Source organism: Terrapene carolina, unplaced genomic scaffold (genome assembly GCF_002925995.2).
Source record: "Terrapene carolina triunguis isolate 2854851 unplaced genomic scaffold, T_m_triunguis-2.0 Scaffold132, whole genome shotgun sequence".
Lineage (NCBI taxonomy): Eukaryota > Metazoa > Chordata > Testudines > Emydidae > Terrapene > Terrapene triunguis.
The window spans coordinates 21,343,765-21,369,369 of record NW_020664483.1 but is presented as its reverse complement, the minus strand read 5'-3'; the positions used below and the strand labels follow the sequence as shown (position 1 = coordinate 21,369,369).

At 40.8% G+C, this 25,605-nt stretch overlaps 1 protein-coding gene across 1 annotated transcript in view; it reads right to left on the bottom strand.

The window, feature by feature from the left end:
* FANCL (FA complementation group L) overlaps positions 1–25,605 on the bottom strand; it is an 80,086-nt gene that overhangs the window by 20,710 nt on the left and 33,771 nt on the right. The window contains exons 6-7 of the mRNA XM_026653164.1: positions 20,574–20,670; positions 5,995–6,063 (exon numbers count right to left, since the gene is read on the bottom strand). Of these exons, the coding sequence (XP_026508949.1) occupies positions 5,995–6,063; positions 20,574–20,670 (166 nt within the window). The remainder of the gene's footprint in view (positions 1–5,994; positions 6,064–20,573; positions 20,671–25,605) is intronic.

Sequence of the window (25,605 nt, the reverse complement as noted above, 5' to 3'; positions counted from 1 at the left end):
ATCGCTCTAATAAACTCTATCCTTTCAACAGGAACCAATGTTGATTTTTGTTTTTATCAACAGGCTCAGAGCTTGACAGGTCGCTTACAATGTCTCGCTGCACTGGACCTGGACTCTGGAGCAGCCCTTTATGAGCCAGTTGTCGAGGTATGGGTAGCATACAATCATACAACGAAACTCTCTATGTAGCACTGTTAGGGGATCCACTGTACAAAGATCTGGGAGTTTGAGGACATCCTCAACATAGTCGGAAAGATAGGAGGTACTAGAAAAAGATACGGTCTCGATGACCCAGTAGCTGTTGGGACTGACAATTGCATGGTGCCCATTAACAAGGGGGATTCCAGCTTATCTGACACGATCAAGTCTCTAGAACATCTAAATTCTTGCAGTAGGTGTAAATGAGCCAAATGTGTCAATACCGAGGGAACGGTCTACTTCGGTGGTCCTATCTGGAAAATAGGGCAGGTCCAAAGGCACTGGTAGTTGAGACACAGGTCTGTTAGATGACTCCATTACTGAGGATGTGGATAGCCTCTGTTGTTGCAGATGTCTGGCTACTCACATACCAGAACCAAGGAGTCTGAAGATGGCAAAGGCTTCCATTAAATAATGTGTTTGGAGTCTCTGCTAAGTCTGTCATGCTTCAACAGTATTCGAGTTGGTTTCAGCCCTAATGGTGCCCATGGTGTTTTGAAGAACTTCAAAGAGCTCCTGGTACAGGAGCAGCCTGGAGCCTCCACAGAACTCTCTGTGGGACCTAAGGTCTCAGGACCACAGTGTCTCTGAGGTGACCAGGCTCTTTTTTTTTTTTTTGGATGAAGGCTCTCTACTACAACTAGACATTTTCTTAGGCTTGGTCTACACTTACCCCCCAAGTCGAAGTAAGGTACGCAAATTCAGCTACGTGAATAACGTAGCTGAATTCGACATACCTTACTTCGAACTTACCGCGGTTCAGACGCGGTCCACACGCGGCAGGCAGGCTCCCCGTCGACTCCGCGGTACTCCTCTCATTGAGCTGGAGTACCGCAGTCGACGGCGAGCACTTCCTGGTTCGATTTATCGCGTCCAGACCAGACGCGATAAATCGAACCAGGAAGTTCGATTTCCAGCCGCCGAACTAGCGGCTAAGTATAGACCAGCCCTTAGGAGGCTTGTTGATACTGCCTATACTTTTCTCTGATGAGGATCTCTGACCTCTGCTTCTTGGTCTCCAAACAGGAAACAAAGAGTGCTTGGGGACTGATGTCGGGGGGAGGCGGGGAAAGGGCCTGAGCTGAGGTTGGTCAGAGAGCCTGCTCCATCATCAGGAGCCTAAACGTGATTTCTCTATTGTTTCTCGATATGGTTTTAAAAGAGGCACAGATCATGGGGTTACACCCCAGTTTGCTGGGTATTAACTGTTCATGTAGAAAGCCAGAGTATATGTTAAAGAACTTCTTCTTAGCAGTCTAAATTATATGAATGGTTCAAAACACAAGGAAAGAAGAACTACATAGGTGATATGATGAGGTAAAATAGGAATAGGGGAAATTTATCCAGGGTGACTTGCTTGGGCAGAACCTTATATTTGGGATTAAACATCTAAACACCACTGGCAATATCCTAACTCCAATGAAGTCAATGGAAAAACTCACATTGATTTCAGTGGGGCCAGGTTTTCATCCTATGAGTTCGGAGGCACCTGAAAAGCATGACTGCTTGTATCTTACACATTCAAACAGTAGTGCTAAAGTATTAAGCATTAGCCTACCTACATTCTCTGTTCCTTTACTACCTCTAGAATATTAGTAGTTCTGCAGAAATGCATGGCTGATCTTCCTTTCACAATGTTTCACTTAGATAAGTGGGTGGCTGCATCCACACCCTGGTCTCTTCTCTAAGGGAATTCCTGAATTCTATCTCAAACATATCATCCCCAAAATCCCATAATATACAAGTGGAGGCTAAACTGCATTAGTTAGGTTTTAAAAAGTAATGAGTTATTGCTTGGATAAATTGAACCCCCTTCAAAGGTTTCTAAAAATGTGACATTGAGGGACAAATCCAAGGGATTAATTAGTTTATTCACACTGTCAGAATAGCTTACAATATTCACTCCTGGTATGACCAAATGAGTACTCCAGTACCAGATCCCACCAGGCCATTTGTCTAGGGCTGAGGCATGCTTGAGAAACTTCTCCATCTCTGAAATATGTACAGCTGCCACATAAAGCTCTATTGAAACCTGTACGTACTTCTCACCTCTCTTTCAACACAAGAGCCCAGTCAGATACTTGTTTTGAGAGCAGTTCTTTGTATTAAAATATTCAACCCTCCACCAGAAAGCCACGTCTCCCAAGAGTGAAATTCCACAAAAACAGTTCTCAGTTAAGAAAAGAATGTTACATTAACTCTGAAGGGATCCTTGCTTCTATAGGATCCACACATGATATTTCAAATGGCAGAATGAAATCAAAATATTTGGGGACACAACTACTGATGTATGCCTGCACCAAACATTCACTGCTTTCTAGATGGCGCCAAGAGTTGCAGTGCCCACGTGCAAGTCTCAATTGTGAAACTAGAAGGTAGTATACTCAACACTTCACCAAAAGACTAATATCAAGAATATGTTTCAGCTGAATACCAGAGAAAACACAATATCTGTGGAACAGTCTTCCCAGTGTTGTAGGTAGAACTAAACACGAGAAAATTTAATGAACAATTCTGGACTGGTAATAGAAGGGATTAGATGACATTTTTCATCTGTAATTTGTTATTCCATGTCATTTACTGAAAATGAATACTTCCCTCCTGCTCTCACACACACATCCACTACAACTAAATCTAAAACTGAGTGAACATGCTAATATCTTTAGAAAAATGTTATCAACCATTCCAGTCTTTTGTATTGTGTTAGAGAGTCACTACCTCATGGATATGTAGAAAGTTGAATTCTGTAAAGCTCCTATGAAACTAGAAATACCACAATTATGATCAATATTATTTTACTATGGGAACTATTCCTTCAAAATTCTAAAGAATAATGTCATTCACACCAATATACCTTCCCAGATCTTGTATTATGTTTCACTGTTAGCTGCATGACCTCATTAGTCATTAATTTCCATTTTCATGACCTTCATGAATGAATCCAGGTGGGTAGTGGTCAATATAGAGATAGTAATCTAATGTGAGGGCACAAGAATCCATAACTGTAGAACCATTCTTATAGTGTATGCTAAAATGTGCAGACAGTAAATTTATCTGGTTAATTAGAAAAACTATATAACTGAAATAAATAGATGTTCTTGCACTTGTCATTGCGAAGCACTTTGCATTTATTTGGCACATATAACAGTAGTAGCAGCAGCAACTTGCCCTTGGTGCTGATTTCTGCCTACTCTAAAATGTCTCCTCTGAGCTAGAATACACTGGCTGTTGCTGATCATGCTGTGAGACACCTGCACTGGCTACTAGGCTTGTCATGACGCACAAAACCCTACCATCTTCAGCTTGACATTGTGCAAGTTATAATTATTCATCCAAATGAATATGTCAAAGCAGCAGCAGCAGACCTCTCATCAGAGAGAAAGAAAAATACATCAAAACATTATCATCCCAGCAGGAAGACAGGGACCATAAGGAAAATTACCCATTTTTAATATGGACGCCATAAAGCCATGTCTATTATTATTCAAGAAAGGAAAATAAAGATCTTCCAAGTTTCAAGTCCATAAGCACTAAAACAGAACTTGAAATAGGCAAAAGCAGACAGGAGGGGGGAAAAAACAAAAAACAAAAAAAACCAATTACCTGAAATCTATTTATATTCCCTTTAACAGGAGTTTGTATTTGTATTATAACAGTGACATTTCCACTGCTTCAGTTAAGGTTCTTGTCAGTGTTTCCATTAAAGGTGACCTACACATGTTAAAATTAAAAACCTGTCAGGATTAGAACTGCATGTTGAATACCCAAAATATCTAGGGCAGGGCAAGAGTCACATTCTGTATGTCTTCCTTTTTAGTCTTCTTAGGTACCAAAATATTCAGCCATACCAGGAATTGCTGGATACTGCTCCAGGCAATATCCCAACAAGTCCTATGCTAAATTACCAACTTGCTGGAGCCTGAATTAGGCCTACAAGGGTTAATTCCATACATTCTGAAAAAATGGGTGATTTTCTATTTTTCTAAGAAGTGTTATATCCTGTTTCCAACCCCCAGACACATTTTTGCAAAAAATTGCCACTCTGATGGATATAAGCAGACTCCATTCTCCAGCAGGGCTCTACAATTGATGCGAATGTACCAGCATACTGCACAGTGTGTTGGGAGCTTCATTCAGAATTAGAGCAGACTATCTGCAGTTGGAATGAATTGTCACTGGTTGCAAAGACAAAAAAAGGATAAGTCTCTAGATAATTACACTGTGAATAGTCTCTCTTATCCCAGTTGCTTGGAATATTCAGTATCTAATTCTAATCTCAATAAATTTTTCCACTTTAAGATTTTTGTAGGTCACATTGACAATGCCAGACTTTCACCTGCTTGCAACATGAATGTAAACATTATCAATTTTAACTTGTCAAACAAGGTTGATTCTTGGGAGGTTTGTTTAAAACCACTTTAAAAAAAAAGTTACTCCAGATGGTAGTTCTTAAGGTTATCAGCAGCAAACTATCAGAACTGAAATTGACTGAGAATATTTGTGATGCTTTTAACTTAAGTCCGTTTGTATTTTTCAGTCTGTCAATCAAAAAAAATCAACTCAAATATTTTCAAAAGTTAAACAAACATGAATTTACACAGGCTATAAGTGGCTTTAAAAAAGGTTTTGAAAGTGATATATGCATACACAATATAAAAGTCAGTATTTATAACAAGAGCAACAAAGCCACTACAATTTACAGAATAAACAATATGCATGTAAGTTGTTCCAAAACATGTATGGAATCAACCAAAGCTCTGAAAGCGAAAACAAAACTGTGAAATGTCAAAATATATTTATTATGTCCTATATATAAACTTGCCCAGATCTGCAGTTGTTCCTTCATCAAACTTCCAATGCAATAACTGTGTCATCCTGAAAGTGACAAGACTCAGTTTTGCCACTCAGAAGTTATGCAGCCATCCCAAACTCATACTGATACAATCTTTATGCTACACCACAAGAAATTAATGTTTTACATACACTTGCATACTTTTTATTAATAGGTGGAAACCCTAACAATCTGACAAGGACAAGATTTTTTAAATATGTAATATTTACAAAAAACTATGTTTAGTTTTATTTAATTCAGGAACAAACATTAAATATTTTCTACAGTGTGTTCCAGTTAATTTGTCTGTAAATCCCTTACCAAGAACATGCACTGCTATTGAAGAAATAATGCATGAGAAACATCAGGCCTTTCACAAAAAAGGAAAGCAATGGCATTTGGTTCTTAATTAGAACAAATCATTAAACTTACAATACTGTATAAGACTCAAGTGCTCTTATTAAGCTACATACATTATAAAGGATGGCTGTTTGTTGTTGGTCAGTGTTTTAGAAAATATTCATCACGGTTTAGAGGGAGCTTTTCCCCCTGTTATCAGTAATTATTCTCTCGTGTATATATTTCCCAGTATCATTCATAAATATTTGGAGTCTCAGCAGTCCAGTGTGTAAGAGATGGGGTAGGGACTTAGTGCTGACACAGTAGTTCTACAAGGTTGAGGAAACATTTTAAAAATTGAAAAACTGATGAAAGCAAATTAATTTAAAACTGTAAATGTTGGAGAATTAAATATGAATACACTAAATTCTCCCAAGCATGTGTGAAGGAAAAAATACCAAAGAAAACAAATGGGAAGAGGGTTCAAAAACAGTCAGACCTGTTTTTCTTTTTAAATATACCATTACCACACACCTGTCATATCAGAAACACAGTATAAATATATCTTTAAGCTGGTAAATAAATATAATCTTAGTTATTAGAAAAGGACACAGTATGGATTTTACCTGTGGAATCCAAGAGATAGCAAATTCAACAGGGAAGTCTACACAGCAATCTGGTGGTTCTGCAGGATACTGTGGGGGAAAAAAATACTTTAATCTTTTTTTGCTCTTTATGTGATTTGCCATTCAAGCTGATGCATTGTTGGGGAAAACTTGGTATCAGATGAGAGAATTTGATAATGAAATTTGAGAGCCTCGAATACCAATGAAAATATGTAAACTATTTCCCCAGACAGTAATAAAATGTTAGCAGTTATCATTTAAACAAGAAACCTTCATTTACAGAAAATTTCAGTATAGCAGATTTTATTGAAGCCAGAGAGCTATCAGTTTGTAAAGTGTACAATGTTTTCAAACATACATATTTTTTTTTAAAAGACAAACGGGGAGAATTCAAGACGGAGGAAGGATGTTTCTTCCAATCTTTTCTTCATCCTGTTTAAAGAAAGGTTAATACTTTTCATATTAATATAGGCCCAATGAATGGAAGAACCTACATTTGCATTCTTAAGTTATTTTTCCAGGTTTAGAAATGTTTAACAACTCTTCCCAAGCCTAGGATTCAACTTCCAATTTGCTGTGATACTCACCAATATATGAAAAGCAGTACTGTCAAATATTCAAAACCATCCAGTGGTGAAACTAAATTGCAACTGTGTACCGCTTCTTCAAAAACTAATAAACTTGGGCATCTGATTAACATTGTTTAAAAAAAAACAACAATCTGACATTAAAAGAAAGAATGCCAAGGGAAGGAAAAAATAGTCAGAACAAAAATCAACAGGCTATATACAAATATGAAAGCTGATTCAATTTCAAAGTTTAATTCTTTACTTAATCATTCTTTACACTAGCCCAATCTATTGCTTTTTGTAAGCATTACACTATGAAATCTGTGAAAGAGAAACTAGGCATCTCCATTTTCTACACAAATACAAGGAAAAAAATAATTAATTTCATAGAAATACACCCATTTCAAAGGCACCCACTATCAAAAATGTCATGACCTTTGTGACCTAAAAAGTTACATGGCTCACTCCAATACAACTTTTCCAGTTCCACCTACTAATTCTTCAGAGAATATACACGTATTACGTATACAAAAAAAAAAAAGTATCCCCATCATGATAAGCAAGTGTGTAGTGGGGCTTTTTCTTGAGGGGACAATACTCTGGCCCCTACCAGAGCCCACATGAGGTATGTGATTGTTGGTCTGAATGATTCTACCACTGCATCCAATGCAGCAATGACCCCAATCAGCATGTTTCTCTTCCTCCACCTTACCCCTACCCAAGTCCCATTATATGCTACAGGAAGAACAGGCAGTATCGGAAACTACTAGAGGTATGAGGATAGCTCCTCAGCACTTTAGGAGAAAGGACAATGATTAGTTGAAAAGGAAACAGAAGGTATGGATGAGGGAGGAATAGGAGCAGAGACCAAAAGAAGAGAAGGACAACTGTTTTCCTCATTAATGAAATGGTGTATTAATTTTATAAGACTTTTCTTTAAAAAGTGAGACCCTAATTCACTGGTTAAAAAGTGTAGTTCAGCCTTATAAAGATGATATAACTCTTCTCCCATCTTCCCCATAAATTTATCACTAGTCCTGGTGACTTACTGAAATTTTGATCATCAGTTTGTTAGAACCCCTTTTCTGACATCTGAAATTTAACAGAAAACCTTATCGTCTTATCTGCAAATTTTAGACTTGCTCCAGGTAGCTTCCCATTATCCTCTATGGTAAAGAATAGTGTATAGAAACTTTGTTTCTCTGCAATATCCATATCCTCCTTGATCATTCTCCTGACTCCCTTTTAGTCTATTGGACTACTGACTGATGCATGCTATATTTTTCGTTAAAAAAATGAACAAGTATATATCCATTTGCTGTTTAAATTTCCACTTACCTTTTCTGACTTAGTTTAACAGTTAGAAGAGCTAAGTTCCTTGCTGAATTTCCACTTTTTAAAGGAAACTTATCTCTTGAATAAGCTTTTGCCTTTTTCCATTTTAATCACACTGGTTTCAGTCACAGTCATGACTTGCAGACAAGTTAAAAAATGAACACGAGGAAAGGGAACTGAAACAACTGGGCAAGAAACATTTACAGGGTTCTTTCACCTGCAGAAGCAATATATTTTGCCATTTAACCTAGCAATTTGGCATTACATTTTTCATTAAATATTTCATTGCTTGTATAAAAGTATACTTGCTGTCCTACAAGGGTAAGAAATTTGATCACAATGCCTGAAATTATGAACAAACTAAGCCAACACAAGTTTTCCATGCTAGGGACCAGCATCAATGTTGGGAGCACAAGTTAAAATCCCAGCAGTGTTAGTCAACTGATCCCTTCGTCTTTTATAGGTAGGTAAAATGAATTCTATGCATTTTTCGGGGGGTCTTTCAGATGCGATGGTGAAAACTGGGTTCCTACTTGCTTTATGCGAACTAAAAAAATTCCTATGGCACTTCTTGCCCTAAATATCTTGGCCAAACTTTTCTCACCTCACAGTATCATGCTAATTATCAGCCTCTACCTTATACACTGCTACTAAACAGAAACATTTTTCCAAGGTACATCATTTAGGAAAGCATGTTGGTATCTTTCAGTATGAGGCTCTATATAAAAGTAAATTATAAGGATCCAGAGGCCACAGACCTTGTCAAAATGATAAAGAATACAAATTCAGTCACATTTTACGTTAAAGTTACATTTATAAATAGTAAATACAAGTTAGAGATCACCACACTGTAGGGCTGTCAATAGCAGTTAACTCAAGCAATTAACTCAAAACAAATTAACTGTGATTAATCACAGTGTTAAACAATAATAGAATACCAATTTATTATAAATATTTTGGATGTTTTTCTACATTTTCAAATCTATTGATTTCAATTATAACAGAATACAGTGTACAGTGCTCACTTTATATTATTTTTATTGCGAATGTTTGCACTGTAATAAAGATAAAAGAAATAGTATTTTTCAATTCAACTCATACAAGTACTGTAGTGTAATCTCTATCGTGAAAGTGCAATTTACAAATATAGATTGGTTTTTGTTACATACCTGCACTCAAAAATAAAACAAATGTAAAACTTTAGCGCCTACAAGCCCACTCCATCCTACTTCTTTTCAGCCAATTGCTAAGACAAACAAGTTTGTTTACATTTATGGGGTCCTACCGGTAATTCCCTACCCTATAATGCACTTGCACAATAACGAGATTGCACTACAATACTTTTATAAGGTGAACTGAAAAATATTTCTTTTGTTTATCTTTATTACAGTGCAAATATTTGTATAAAAATAATATAAAGTGTTCACTGTACACTTTGTATTCTGTGTAGTAATTGAAATCAATAGATTTGAAAATGTAGAAAATATCCAAAAATATTTAAGTAACTGGTATTCTATTATTAACATTGCCATTAAAACTGTGATTAATTGCAATTATTTTTTAATCTCATGATTAATTTTTTAATCGTTTGACAGCCCTACCACCTTGTAGTCAAATTAAATTACCAATTAAAGCATTGAATATTTGAATATTTGCCTAACAATTTATATATAAAAAATATATTTGGAGCCACAAACAACCTACCACATAAACTACTGCCGGAAGAATCTTCATTTTTATCCACAAGTGCCTGCTGTAAGGATAGAATTTTTGCATATCACTTCAAAACTTCACAAGTAGCTGATCTACTTCCTGTTATCCAGACATCAGCCCATCACAGGATAGAAAATAAATACTGACAGAAATCAAACCAAGTTTTTAAATGTTTTATTCATGACTAAGGTGTGTTTTGAACTCAGAAAAGCACCTTCTCCTCTGAAATACAAATTAAGTCTGCAAACAAGTAACTTTTGAGTAAGATAAACTAAAGCAATTATTTTCAGAAGTAAAAGACTAGTCTGATTACATTTTGTAGAATAGTTATCTAGAACCTCAAAAATGTACCCAAACTGTCTAAAAGCTAAATGAGAGACATAAGGCCTATTATTTCAACAGAACTAGGTCAAGTTCCGTAACACAAGATTTAGCATCTAGCTCTGCATTACTGAATATGTCTAATTTTACTTCAGTTTTCAGTGATCTTCAACATGTGCCAGGGGCGTGCAACCTAAAAAAAGATAGAGATAAGGGGCAGGAAAAGGGATATAGCATACACCAGGGTTTGGGCAAACTGCGGGCCGCATCTGGCCCACCAGCCGTTTTAATCTGGCCCTCGAGCTCCTGCTGCGGAGCGGGGTCGGGGGCTGCTCCACGCAGCTCCCGGAAGCAGTGGCATGGCCCCCCTCCAGCTCCTACACGTAGGGGAAGCCAGAGGGCTCCGCTCTGCATGCTGCCCCCACCCACGCATCTCCCATTGGCCAGGAACCACAACCAATAGGAGCTGCAGGGGCGGTGCCTCCAGACGGGACAGCGCGCAGAGCTGCCTAGCCACGCCTGCACATAAGAGCCGGAGAAGGCACATGCCGCTGCTTCCGGGAGTCGCTTGAGGTAAGCACCACCCCCGGCGCCCCAACACCCTGCCCCAGCCCTGATACCCGTCCCGCCCTCCAAACCCCTCGATCCTCGCCCAAAGCACCCCTCCATGCCCCAACCCCCTGGCCCAGCCCTGATCCCCCTCCCGCCCTCCAAACCCCTTGGTCCCAGACCGGCGCAGCTTCCTGCACCCCAAGCCCCTCATCCCCAGCCCCACCCCAGAGCCCACACCCCCAGTCAGAGCCTGCACCCCTTCCCGTACCCCAACCCCCAGCCCTGATCCCCCTTCCACCCTCTGAACCTCTCAGTCCCAGCCCAGAGCACCCTCCTACACCCCAAACTTCTCATCCCCAGTGCCACCCCAGAGACCGCACCCCCCCGCTGGAGCCCTCATTCCCCTACCCAGCAACCCACCCCCCACCCCAGCCTAAGACTCCTCTCCCGCACCCTGAATTCCTCATTTCTGGCTCCACCTCGGATCCCGCCCCCGCAACCAGAGCCCTCACCCCCTCCCACACCCCAACCCCAATTTTGTGAGTATTCATGGTCTGCCATACAATTTCTATTACAAGTTTGCCCACCCCTGGCATACACCAAATATTTGTTACAAGTTTTGGTGCACAGTTCTTTGTTTTTGACTGAACTACACTCTGTCTTCCAAATAGCAACCTCAGGTTCAATTCTAGTGTCTTTATACACTACTCTCACAACATTCTACCTCTTTCAACCACATAAATGACTAGCTAGCTCATAGGATAAATACTTAAGTAAATATATGACTTAATCAGCTAGTTTATAGTAGATGTTAACTAAAAAAATTCCTCGAGGCGATGATATAGTAATTTAGAAATCATCAGTTTATCTGATAATGAGATATGGATGCATTTTGAGGACTTTTCCAAACTGTAAAACAGATGGATAAGAAAATATTTAGGTATTTCTTCTAAGGCACTTGGTGACCTTATGAAAAAACATTTAACACAACACAGTACTTCAATCATCTACAATAGAACTTGTCCCCTGAAAATTTTACTCTTCTAATCTTAAAGTGAACATCCAATCCAAGAATACTAGACACAAAATTGTATAATTTCTAGTGGTCTTGAAGATTATTAAAAAGCAATCCAACTCAGTCTTGTGTGACTTATATGCCAATCAAAACAAAAAAAACTCCAAGTACTGAATATTAATATAAATATGTACTCCTGGTCTTCTGAAATTTCTTTTCTCCTACCTGTTTAAAATCTATTATTTAGATATCAACTTACAATTGATGAAGGAGAACTGTTCTCTAAATACCCTGGTCTATATCTGTTACTGACCCTCCCGAGCCCAAACATCCCCACACAAGAAACCAACACATACTGACAATTACTTTCAGCCTTTAAAGCTGAATTAAACTGAGCCGTCAAACTCTTAATAAATCATTCTTCTTACCAGCAAAAGTCTGGTTTCATTTGCATTCTGCCTTTCTCCTTTCACTCTACAGAAAGGAAAATAAATTGTTTCCTAATTTCCCTGCCTACCCCCCACCATCCCTCAAAACCAATTCTCTTTCTTTTGAGAACATCAGCAGTACCTGAAAAAGTATAGAGTCTGGTCTAGAAAATTAGGTCAGTTTGACTAGGTCCGTCGGGGTATGAAAAATCCACCTCGCTGACCGGAGTAGTTAAGGCGATCTAAGTCCCCTTGCACACAGTGCTACATTGACAGAAGAATTCTTCTATCAACCTAGCTACTGCCTCTTGGGGAGGTGGATTACCTACACTGACAGGAGAACCCCTCCCATCAGCATAGGTAGTTTCTATACTGAAGTGCCACAGCAGCAGCAGTTGTGCTGCGGTAGCATTTTATGATGTGTAGACAAGCCCAAAGAATGTTGACAATGTGGTCAATCCTAGAACTTCATAGAATCATAGAATATCAGGGTTGGAAGGGACCTCAGGAGGTCATCTAGTTCAACCTCCTGCTCAAAACAGGACCAATCCCCAGATTTTTGCCCCAGATCCCTAAATGGCCCCCTCAAGGATTGAACTTGCAATCCTGGGTTTAGCAGGCCAATGCTCAAACCACTGAGCTATCCCTCCCCCCAATCTTTATCATACTTACCAACATAAGCAGCAAAAGAAATCAGTAGCGGGGAATGGAGTATAAAGAGTGAGACTGCTACTTCAATTAAAGTTTGTGCAGATGAAGCATACGGTATCATGTGGAACAAATAGCAAGGAATCCAAAGGAAAAAAAGGCAATGACCAGACACGTGTTGGACGATTTTCATCTTACACTTCATACAATTTCTTCTTCAACATGGCAAGTTAATTCAGCTATTTACAATATTTGTATTTACAGTACAAACCAATATTTGATGGGGGTGTGCACAAAAGGAGTACACAAACCCATTTCTCTATATGGCCTCTGAAGATAAGATTGGCCAACTAAACACTTTGATAGATCATACAAGAGAACAGGCAGTATGTGCTCAGGGAACAAATACAAAGGTAAAAAGCTTTTAACCCAAGTACTGATGTTATCAATAGAAACAACATAGCAAAAATTAAGCAGAAGATATTTCTCAAAGAAGATGATATGAATGACTATCACAAAGCTTTCCTTAAAACTTAATGAGCATTCTTTTTCAATGTGTTTAATATGTGTAGTAGTGAAAAATCAAAATTCCTATGTCACCAACCAGGTTTGATATATTAATTTTCTTTTGTGGCAAGTTTAAATGTCAGACATATTTTTAAAAAGGACAAACACAATTGATCATTTCACCACTATAATCTTCTGAAAAAGAGTTGATTGATGACTATGAATTACAATCTGGTGTGATTGCATTATGTTCTCAGTAGTTAGCATATGAAACTACTGAAATACTAAAACTTCCTTTTCCTACTAGAAGTCTCAGAGATTTTTAAACTACTATACTAAAAAGAGTATACAAAAGTAATCAGATACTCAGTAGTGCATTAACATGATGGCCTTGATCCTCAAAGTAATCATACAGTAAAGTGATAGGGTACACCTGAGGACACATGGGCTAAAATGTGGTCTTCAGTATCCAAATGTGATACTTAGATAATACCAAATACCAAAGGGAGTGTGTGTACCTAATCTACTCAACAGGAGCAACTTGGTAGATACTTAGCTATGTTCATTGATGCAGGATTGGATTCCCATGCATTCTCTATTCTGATCATCAGATCCTCACCCTTGCTCCAGCCCTTTTACACTAGATAAAGGGACCGAGCAACATAAAAGCTCTAAAATCCCCAGAATTCCCCAGGGCTGGGACTGCAGAGAACAGCCTGTGGCTGTCTTCCTAAGACCCCCTCACAAACCTTGGTGTGGGGGGGCATACCAGGGGAAGAGAAGTGCATGTTGGGGGAAGGGCCGAGATTCTGAGCAGCACTGCTGTCCAAAGGAAGCTGGGGAAAGACTGCTACAACTTAGATGGCCTCTTAGACAGCTGTAAAAGCAGAAGATTATTTTTAAAATGGGATAGTTGTTAGAAATTGACTTGTCAATCACAGAAATACTGTTTACAGCAGTGGTGGGCAAATTTTTTGGCCGTAGGGCCACATCTGGGTATGGAAATTGTATGGCGGACCATGAACGCTCACGAAATTGGGGGTTGGAGTGTGGGGGAGGGCTCCGGCTGGGGGTGCAGGCTCGGGGTAAGGCCAGAAATGAAGAGTTCAGGGTGTGGGACGGGGCTCGAGGCTGGGGGTGGAGCAGAGGGGTTTGGAGTACAGGAAGGGGCTCTGGACTGAGGCAGGGGGTTAGGGTGTGGGAGGGGGTACGGGCTCTGGGCTGGGGGTGCAGGTTCCAGGGTGGGGCCAGAAATGAGGGGGTCATCAGGGTACAGGAGGGGGGCTCCGAGCTGGGGCAGGAGGTCAGGGGTACAGGCTCCAGGCGGCGCTTACCTCAAGCAGCTCCTGGAAGCAGTGGCATGTCCCCCCTCCAGCTCCTATGCGGAAGGGCAGCCAGGGGGCTCCACACAATTCCCCAGTCCGCAGGCACTGCCCCTGCAGCTCCCATTGGCCACAGTTCCCAGCCAATGGGAGCTGCAGAGCCGGCACTTGGGCAGCTCCCTGGCTGCCCTACACGTAGGAGCTGGAGGGGGGACATGCCACTGCTTCTGGGAGCCGCGCGGAGAGGGGCAAGCCCCCAAACCTGCTCCCTGGCTGGAGTACCGGAGTGGAGCAACCCCGGACCCTGCTGCCCGGCTGGAGCTGGAGGGCCTGATTAAAAGGTCTGACGGGCAGGATGTGGCCCGCGGGCCGTAGTTTGCCCACCCCTGGTTTACAGGTACGAAAAGTTGTCTCTTATTCAAATGCAAAATCTCTGTCTCTAACTTGATGAGATTCATGTAGCAATTTCTCTATGAACATTAAGGCAGGATTATTTCACAAACACAGAAGATAGAACATTTGAGACAAGTTATGGTGACAAAAAGGTATCTGCCTAGAAAAGGTAAGTGTGAAATATTGTTTATCATCAGCTTTAGAGAAGCACTGCTTCCTAGAAAGAAGGTGGCAACACTCTGGTGGAAAATGGGATGGGGTGAACCAGAGTACGACAGGAATTTGATCTACATGGATAATTGAGTTTTCTAGGTCTTGCATCTTCTTCTGGGTCTTTCAAATAAACAGTTTTTGCAACAACTCAAAAATCTTGTATGCTATTTATGTAGAACTTAACAGCTATTCTGCCATCTCAGATTTGAAAATTCTTCTTCAAAATTCCCAGGTTGTTGTTTTGTTTTTAAACAGAAAGAAGGAACAGTCATTTCCCCAACCTCGTTCCAAGAAATAGCTGTTCTGCAAAAACGTTCAAATAATGAAATTCAGTCGAGTCAGAAATTTTCGCCACTCAAGTACAAGATACAAGGATAAATTACTGAAGATAAGAATATGTAGAAGGGAATGCTGTCAAACAGACCAATTATTTAGCCTAGAAAGGCTGAAAGTTCTCTTTTTACCCAAAGACTCCACTGTAGTCTCCCATACCTACTCTTCATCTCCACACATTACACAGTAAGTGGCTAAAGAAGCAACCTAACACTTTTAACAGCTGTTACAGGCTTAGTCTTCTGACTGAGCGATCATGAAAAACGGCTACTAACCTTTCTATAACTGTTGTTCTTCAAGATGCATTTCTCATGTCCATTCCAACGTAGGTATGCTCATGCCATGTGCACCGCCGGTGGAAAGTTTCCCCCTCAGTAGTATCCATCAGGTAAGATCTAGTGCCCCCTGGCGTCGCACGTTCATGGCAGTGTATAGTGACCTGCCAACCCACCACCCCCTTAGTTCCTTCTTGCCAGCAACTCTGACAGAGGGGTAGGTGGACATGAGCAACACATCTCAAAGAACAATTATGGAAAGGTTAGTAACAATTTTTACTTCTTCAAGTGTTTGCTTATGTCCATTCCAATTTAGGTGACTCCCAAGCAGTTAAGCAACTGGGGGTTTTGGAATTCATGGATATGCTGATTGCAGCACCGCTCGGCCAAAGCCTGCATCATCTCTGGCTTGTTGGGTGATGGCATAGTGTGACGCAAACATGTGGACTGAGGACCAGGTCGCCGCTCTGCAGATATCCTCAATTGGAACCTGCACCACAAATGCCACTGATGACGCCTGCACTCTCATAGAGTAAGCCTTCAAATGAGAAGCTGGGACTTTTGCCAGGTCATAACAAGTGAGGATACACAACATGATCCATGATGAGATTCCCTGGGCTGAGACTGGACTGCTTTCATCCCATTCACAATGGCTATAGACAGTTTAGTGGTCTTTCTAAAGGGGTTGGTTCTCTCTATAGAAAGCAAGTGCACGTCTCACATCCAGCGAGTGGAACTTCTGTTCCTCCCTGCTTGCATGTGGCTTAGGATAGAAAACTGGGAGGAAGTTGTCCTGATTACTATGAAATTGTGAGACCACCTTCGGAAGAAAGGATAAGTGTGGCTGCAACTGCACCTTGTCCTTGAAGAAGACTGTGTATGGTGACTCAGAGGTAAGAGTCTGGATCTCTGAAACCCATCTAGCCGAGGTGATGGCAATGAGGAAGGCCACCTTCCAGGACAGATAGACCAATGAGCGTGTTGCCAGTGGCTCAAACGGGGGCCTCCGTCAACCTCGTCAGAACCAAGTTAAGACCCCAAGGAGACGGGGTTGATATACTGCAAATACAGTCGTTCCAACCCCTTCAGAAAGCAGCCAGAGATTGAGTTTCAGAATACTAACTGGCCACCCACCCGGGGTGAAATGCAGAGATCGCAGCTAGATGGACTCTTATGGAGGACACAATTGGGCCTTCCTGCTTTAAATGAAGCAGGTAATCCAAAATAAAGTGCAGTGAGGACTCAGTAGGTGAAACACCTTTACGCATCAACCAGATCGGCAATCTCTTCCATTTTGCCAGGTAAGTGACTCTAGTCAACAGTTTTCTGCTCCCCAAGAGCACCTCATAAACCTATGCTGAACAGGACCATTCTGCTCGGTTCAGCCATGGAGCTTCCAAGCTGTCAGGTGAAGTGATTTGAGGTTCGGGTAGAACAGGTGACCATGATCCCGAGAGATCAAGTCTGGGAACAGTGGCAGGCTGACTGGTGTGTTTACCAAGAGGCCCAGCAGAGTGGTGAACCAGTGCTGGCGTGGCCAAACCAGAGCTACAAGGATCAGTCGCATTCCGTCCCTTCTGACTTTGAACAGGGCCTTGTGAATGAGAGGAGTGGAAGGGAACGCATAGAAGAGCCATCCCATCCAGGGAAGGAGAAAAGCATCCATGAGTGAACCTGGACTGTGTCCTAGGAAGGAGCAAAATTGAGGGCACTTCCTGTTTTGCCTTGTTGCAAATAGATCCAGCTGGGGAAATCCCTACTTCTGGAAAACAGTGTTCAAGATGTCTGGGCGAATGTACCAGTTGTGATGGATGGAAAAGGATCTCCTGAGATATCCACTAACTCATTCTGCGACCCCCGGTAGGTATGAGGCTTCAAGGTGAATGGAATGGGCCATACAGAAGTCCTATAAGCGCAGAGCCTCCTAACATAATGGAGAGGAGTGAGCGCCCCCTTGCTTGTTTATGTAAAACCTTACTGTTGTGTTGTCCGTGAGGACCACTACGCACTTGCACTCCAAGTGGGGTCAGAACATTTGGGAGGCTACACGCACGGCCCTTAACTCTCTCACGTTGATATGTAACTCTAGCTCCTCCGATGACCAGAGACGCTGGGTCCAAGTGGGTTCCCCATCCCATCCTTGAAGCATCTGTGACCAGGGACTTTGCAGTGTCGGGTCTTGAGAAGGGAATGTCTGCATACAGCGTCTCCGGATCAAGCCACCACCACAGGAGGGCGGAAATCACCGACGGTGGAAGAAAGACCACCTTGTTCAGATGGTGTCGTCCTAGTATGTATATATCAAAGCCAGCCATGACTGTAGGGGATTTAGACGTGCATGTTCCACATAGGTACAGGATGCCATGTGTCCCAGAAGCTTCAAGCAGTTCCCCGCTGTTGTGATGAGGTGACTCCTTAGACTTCTTATGAGTGCCTCTACAGCTATAAATCAGCTCTCTGGGAGAAACACTCTGGCCCACTTCAAGTCAAGGATTGCCCCCAATGAATTCTATTCTCTGAACTGGGGAAAGTGTTGATTTTTGCATGTTTATCAATAGTCCCTGATCCTGGAAAGTTGACTGTATCAATCTGACATGCACCTCCACCTGGTCTCTGGATCGACCTTTGATCATCCAGTCGTTCAGATAGAGGTATACTTGCACCCCTCTCCTCCTCAGAAAGACTGCCATGCACTTCATGAACACCCAAGGAGTTGCTGACAGACCAAAGGGTAGCACTATGAACTGATAATGCTTGTGGTCTACCATAAATTTTATGTATCTTCTGAGACCTTGAGAGATAGCAATGTGAAAATACGCATCCTTTAAGTCAAGGCACACCAGTCCCCTGGATCCAGAGAGGAGATAATAGAAGCCAGAGAGACCATGCGGAACTTCAGCTTCTTCATGAATCTGTTGAGGTTTCGCAGATCCAAAATCAGTCTGTTGGCCTTTAGGATCAGAAAGTAACAGGAGCAGAACCACCATCCCCTTAGCTCCATTGGAACCTCTTTCACTGCTCCCACCCTTAGGAGTGACTGCACCTTCTAGGCTAAAAGTCTCTCGTGAGAAGGGTCCCTGAAAAGGGATAGGGAGGGAGGGAGGGAAGGAGGGGAACAACTGAATTGCAGGGTATATCCCACTTTCACCATGCACAATACCCAACAGCCCATGGTAATGCAGGTCCATGCCCGGTAGAAGTGGGACAACCAGTCCACAAACATAGGGGAAATAGGATCTAGAGGCTGTCCTGGTACACCATCCTCACGTGTACCCTCAAAAGGTCTGTTTGGACCCTGCCAAGTGTCTCAAGGGGATAGATATCTGGGCAAATGAGGGTTGAGATGTAGGCCTTCTCTTGTAGCCCCTGTTCCTCCTCTGGCTATACCCTGTCCCATGTCCAATACTGGGCGTCTCTGGTCGGAGCAATGTCTGCTCCTGGGCGAGGCATAGGATTCTGCCTCCAAAACCAAGCCGTAGGACTCACTCCTGGGTGACCATGGTGGTGCAGTGCCACCAAGGAGAGTGGTGCTGTGCCATCATTGCAGGCTTGCCCTTCGAAGTCACCTGCCTTGGTGCCCTGGCGTCCCGTGATGTCGTACCTGCAACAGACAGTTCACAACCAGCCAGGGATGGTGGCATCGTGAGTGAAAGAAGGTTCCTCACAGCCTCAAAGGTCTCTGGCATTGATGGTAAAGACAGAGCCAACGCGCCACAGTGGCTCTCCCTAGGTGGGGAATCCATTGGCACGGGACTCAACGGCACCCTTCCCAGGGCCAAAAGTTGACGCCCTGTCAGCGCCTCAGAGTGGCCCAACATGGGTTGCACTCTTTCTGAGTTCCTATTGCTCACAGGTCTCGGGGTCAGGGACGCCCCCGGTCTGTCTTCCTGTGTTTTTTCTTTGGCATCAGTGATGACGAGTAGTGCGAAGAGGCTGGTGCCAGTTTCCTGTGAACCAGGGATGAAGGACGGTACCAGAAGTCCCGGTCACCGGCACACAATCTTTTCACGGTGCCGGTGAGGAGGAAGGGCACTATACCTCTTTTCAAGGACGCCAGAGCACTTCTGACCAACATCGAAGTGCTCGGTGCCAATTCCACTTGAAGCTCCGAGGTGAGACGAAGAGCCACCTCCATCAGGAGGAACTTAAGTCTGTTGTCCCTGTCCTTTTTAATCCTGTCTTTGAAACCCCTACAGATCTTGCACCATTCTTGAACGTGGGCCTCCCCCAGGCACTTAAGACAGTTATCATGCAGGTCACTCACCGGTATCAGTTTGTGGCACGCCACACGCTGTTTGAAACCCTGGGACCGAAGCATATCCCGGTGCCCAGTGCAGGCTACCCCACAAGGTGAGGAACACTGCTAACTATATTATACTTACTTAAATATTTACAATTTATTTACAGATAAAGTCCACTGAGAGCAACACTTGCGAGACGCAAGAGATGAGTATGTTCCAGCAACTGTCACGGGCGGTAAAAAGGAACTGAGGGAGCAGTGGGGCAGCAGACCATGAGGGCACGACTCCAGAGGGCACCAGAGCTGACCTGACGGATACCACTGAGGGAAAACCTTTCCAGCATCAGTGCACGCGGCACATGCACACCTACATTGGAATGAACATGAGCAAGCACTCAAAGAATGAAGGTTTCCAAAATGGCACTGGATGCTAACCTGTAACGGAAGGTTTTTGCAAGTGGTGTATAACTGGATAACAAAAGATACTTATAGATTACTATTATGCACGGAGAGTTTTAAACTGGTCTTAAAAAAAAGTCTTCATAACAACATTCACTGGTTTAATCATTGTTCAAACCACCTGAAGATAAAGGACAAGCACGCAAGACATTTTGGAAAGAAACCAGTTCACTAACTTCAGTATAAAAGACAAAAGAGAGGAATCCATTCTTTTTGGTCTTATTTTCTTAAAGTATTTTCCCACAAATAAATTCACCTTTGCATTTAACTTCAGTGTGATTAGATGCTGTCGACCACAAGAGTCTTCTCCTTTTAGCTTGATGGTATTAAGACCAGTATCTACATATACGACTCTGAAAGGAAAAGAAAACTCTGGTAGTATAAGAGGGAATTATAACTCGTAATCTTTGCTATATTCTAATTAGTCTGTTACAAATATTAATCAGTGGAAGTCCTGCATGCCAGCCATTTCTGTTGTTGTAGATTTACTGCTGTTAATACATCAGTCTACTGCTTAATGCAGTCATATATCTCTGGGTTATTTACAATGTGTGTCAAGGCTCATGCTGTGGTCAGTGAGCACTATGTTTCAGTTTTCCATCACTGGAACCTTTGACACACACAGCATGTTCCTGTCAGCCTCTACTTATGTACACATTAAACTTTCTGTCAAATTCCTTAATCCATTTCTGCAGTTTCTTACAGTATAAGACTTTTATGTTCTCTGTTTGCTTTTCTCCTCAATGAACTTCTCTTTTATTATCATCAATACTGTTATTTTAGAAAATTCAGTTGGTATTGGTTTATATACTCAAATCAATTTTCTAAAGAAAATATAGTATAAGAACAGGTATAAAGTCATTTACAATAATTTTCTTTCATGTTATGACAGTTTTATACAGTATACATGTACCCAAGCAAGTGTTAAGTGCATACTGAAGGTTGCTAAGATTTTAAACATGTAACAAATACAGGAGTTTTGTTCAAGATGCCACAGATTTAAGTTTCCTACTACAATGGAGACCAATACATTTTTAAAAACACCATTCTTTGGAAATAAGGTCCCCTGAGTAGTTTAAACTACTGCCAAAGAGGTTCTAACTTAGCTGTATATTTACTAGTGAACTGGGCATGTGGATACTTTGACACTTTTACAATACCGTTCTCTTGTAAAGATACAAAGCAGTCTAAACGTATTGCACAACTTATCACCTATACTGATGACAAGGCCCATTAGAGTTCAAAACTAGCTTCTGCCTGCTGACCTGCCTAACAGTTTTTTAAATAAAAACCATTACATGCTAGTCCAGTCACTGGAGTCAGCACACTGGGAAAATGGCTCTCTTTCAGGAGAAGCTGGGCAGAGGAAGCCTTATTAAAGCAGAAAAAAATAGGTCTGAACTGAAGAATATGCATGCTCTTGGATAAGAAGCAGAAGAAAATAGTGAAAAGAAGAAAATAAGGAAAACATTTGTACTCCACAGCACACACAATCAAATATGCAGGCATTGGGAAAAAATAAATAGAAAAAGTGGTAGAAGTTGGGGATATGAAAAAGGATGAATCATGAAATAATGACATCTAATTTTCTTGTACGATATCAAATGACTCAAAGTTCTTTTGGATAATTTGACACTAATATCATTTTCCCTAGAAAATTTAAGAGTTGAATTCAGGATTTACATGAGAAGGTGTAATTAAGCTTAAGTCAATCGAGCTGCATTAATTTAAACCCAGTATAAATTTGGCTCTAGTCTATGTCTCCATTTTAAATCAGAAAATCATTAATCCCATCTTTTTCAAAAACCTTGCACCAGATCCCCATAGCAAGATTTTATAAAGTGAAGATTAAGAGATTCTAAATCCATCCTTCACTTACAGTTGCTGAGAAAAACAAAACATGATTTCATATAGTTAAACCAGGAAATGGATACTAGAGAAAAATGTATAGTGTCATGCCCAATATGTAGTATAACTGGTGCCTGCCATAAAGCATCACCAGATCAGATAGCAAAAAAGTAGAGAAAAAAATTAAAGAGACGCTGTCAAGGTTGTTAGGATTTAAGATTAACCTACCTTGACAGTTGCCCTGTATATTTCAGAACAAGATCCAAAACTGGTTTACTGTTCACTGGAAACTGATGGACATATTCTATCTCAAACACACTTGTTTACAAAGGAAATAAGTCTTTAGTGCTGTGACAAAGTTTTATTTTAAAATACTGAAATCCTTATGGTAAGTCCAATAAATGATTAACATCAAAGTAGGGCAATTGTAAAGGCCTAACAACCCTTAGTGTGCCTTTAAACATTAAAAAAATACATATAAAATTATTATAAATAAATAGTATCATGCCAGCAGTATGATCACATTCAAGACCTTAGCTTGGAAAGACCCTCCAGTCAATTTCCTGAATGTTGGAAACTAGGCACACTGCAAAAACTACCAAGTTTTGAAATGTCTTCAGAAAGGGTGCTATGATAGAGAAAATCATGTGTATTTGTGCAATAATACACCTTTATACACCTACCATATAAAAAAATCCAAGAGAAAGTAACTCCCATCTCCCACTTTTCCACACATATATTGTCAATAAATTCTAGAACAAAAAAGTATCTTTGCAAAAAGTTGTTTTTAAAAAAATTTAAATTGTCATCTTAACAGTTTGAAATGCTGGAAAAGATCTTCAGGAAAACACACACGCTAATCCTCTATGATGTACTATTGAACTTAAAGCCAATCTGAAAATCCTTACCCCTTAGAGCTTGGGAAGGGGGAAATAATGAACTTTGACCTCTAGAACTCTCCCATGGTGGGTGACAGACTGAAAGAGTACACAGATATACCTTGATTAGAGATAACGAGAGGCTAAGACTTTAATATTAAATAATCCACAACAGAGAAGCAGAGCTTGGAGGCTAGTTGTTATACACTACCTACAGTGAAAACTAGGGCTATCAAGCAATTAAAAACTGAATCACGATTAATTGTGCAATTAAAAAATTAAACACGATTAATAGAATTGTTAAATAATAGAATACCATTTATTTAAATAATTTTGGATGTTTTCTATATTTTCAAATATATTGATTTCAATTACAACACAGAACATAGTGTACAGTGCTCACATATTTATTTTTTACTATAAATATTTGTGCTATAAAAACAAAAGAAATAGTATTTTTCAATTCACCTAATACTAGTACTGTAATACAATTTCTTTATCATGAAAGTTGAACTTACAAATGTAGAATTATGTACAAAAAAATAACTGCATTCAGAAATAAAACAATGTAAAACTTTAGAACCTACAAGTCCATTCAGTCCTACTTTTTGTTCAGTTGGTCACTCAGACAAGCAAGTTTGTTTACATTTGCAGGACATAATGCTGCCCGCTTCTTGTTTACAATGTCACGTGAAAATGAGAACAGGTGTTCACATGGCACTGATGTAGCCAGTGCCACAAGCTATTTATGTGTCAGAGCTGTTAAAGATTCATATGTCCCTTCATGCTTCAACCACCATTCCAAAGGACATGCGTCCATGCTAATGAGGGGTTCTGCTAGATAACAATCCAAAGCAGTGCAGACCGATGCACGTTCACTTTCATCATATGAGTCAGATGCCACCAGCAGAAGGTTGATTTTTTTTTTTTAGTGGTTTGGGTTCTGTAGTTTCCGCATCAGAGTGATGCTCTTTTAAGACTTCTGAAAGCATGCTCCATACCTCATCCCTCTCAGATTTTGGAAGGCACTTCAGATTCTTAAACCTTGGATCGAGTGCTGTAGCTATCTTTAGAAATCTCACATTGGTACCGACTTTGCATTTTGTCAAATCTGCAGCGAAAGCGTTCTTAAAACAAACATGTGCTGTCATCATCCGAGACTGCTATTACACGAAATATGTGACAGAATATGGGTAAAACAGCAGGAGACATACTATTCTCCCCCAAGGAGTTCAATCACAAATTTAATTAAAGCATTATTTTTTTAACAAGTGTCATCAGCATGGAAGCATGTCCTCTGGAATGGTGGCCTAGGCATAAAGGGGCATACGAATGTTTAGCATATATGGCATGTAAATACCTTGCAATGCCAGCTACAAAAGTGCCATGCGAACGCCTGTTCTCACTTTCAGGTGACATTGTAAATAAGAAGCCGGCAGCATTATCTCCCGTAAATGTAAATAAACTTTTTTGTCTTAGTGATTGGCGAACAAGAAGTAAGACTGAGTGGACTCGTAGGCGCTAAAGTTTTACATTGTTTTGTTTTTGAGTGCAGTTACGTAACAAAAAAAAATCTACATTTGTAAGTTGCACTTTCATGAGAAAGACTGCATTATGGTATTGTATTAAGTGAATTGAAAAATACTATTTCTTTTGTTTATCATTTTTTCATTGCAAATATTTATAATAAAAATTATATAAAGTGAGCACTGTACACTTTGTATTCTGTGTTGTAATTGAAATCAATATATTTGAAAATGTAGAAAAACATCCAAAAATATTTAATAAATGTCAATTGGTATTCTATTGCTTAACAGTGCGATTAAAACTGCAATTAATCGTAATTAATTTTTTTAAGTTAATTGCATGAGTTAACTGTGATTAATCAACAGCCCTAGTGAAAACCTTTTTCCATTTCTGAGTTTAGTATTTCACCATAAATGGCTTTTCGCATTCCAACAGAATCTTTTGCACTTCAGAGCATGCCAAATCAGAAATAGTCAATCTCCCAGGATATAGGCTGTGAAGTGGAACAGTTACAGATTGGGAGTCAGCAGGTGCAATGACATCAGTAGGAGATACTGAGGGTCCCGCAAAATTCATATAGAAATACAACCTAGACCAGTGATTCTCAACCTGTTTACCATTGTGGGCTGCATATGCGGCTCTCTATGTGTTACTTGGGCCACATCCACACAATATATATACTACCTGTATGGCCCTGAGGAGTCACGATGGCCGCAGCTGTGTGCTGATTGAGCCAGAAGAGGGCTGCGGGTTGAGAACCCTGGTCTAGATGCTGGAGCAATTACTATGACCCATGCGCTCTTCTGGCATATTTTTGCTCACCAGTGGGATTAGTGGAAAAGTGTAAAGGATTAGTGAGGAGATGGGGGGTTTGTGGTGCCTTTCATTTAACTGTTTGTATCCAGACCTGCTCTGGAGCAGAAATGAGGACACAGCACACTTGTCAAAGAGGTCTGATGACAAATCTCTTGAATAAGAGATCTATCACAGTTGATCCCAGACCCAAACTTTGGTCTAAACTTAAAAGTTTGGTTG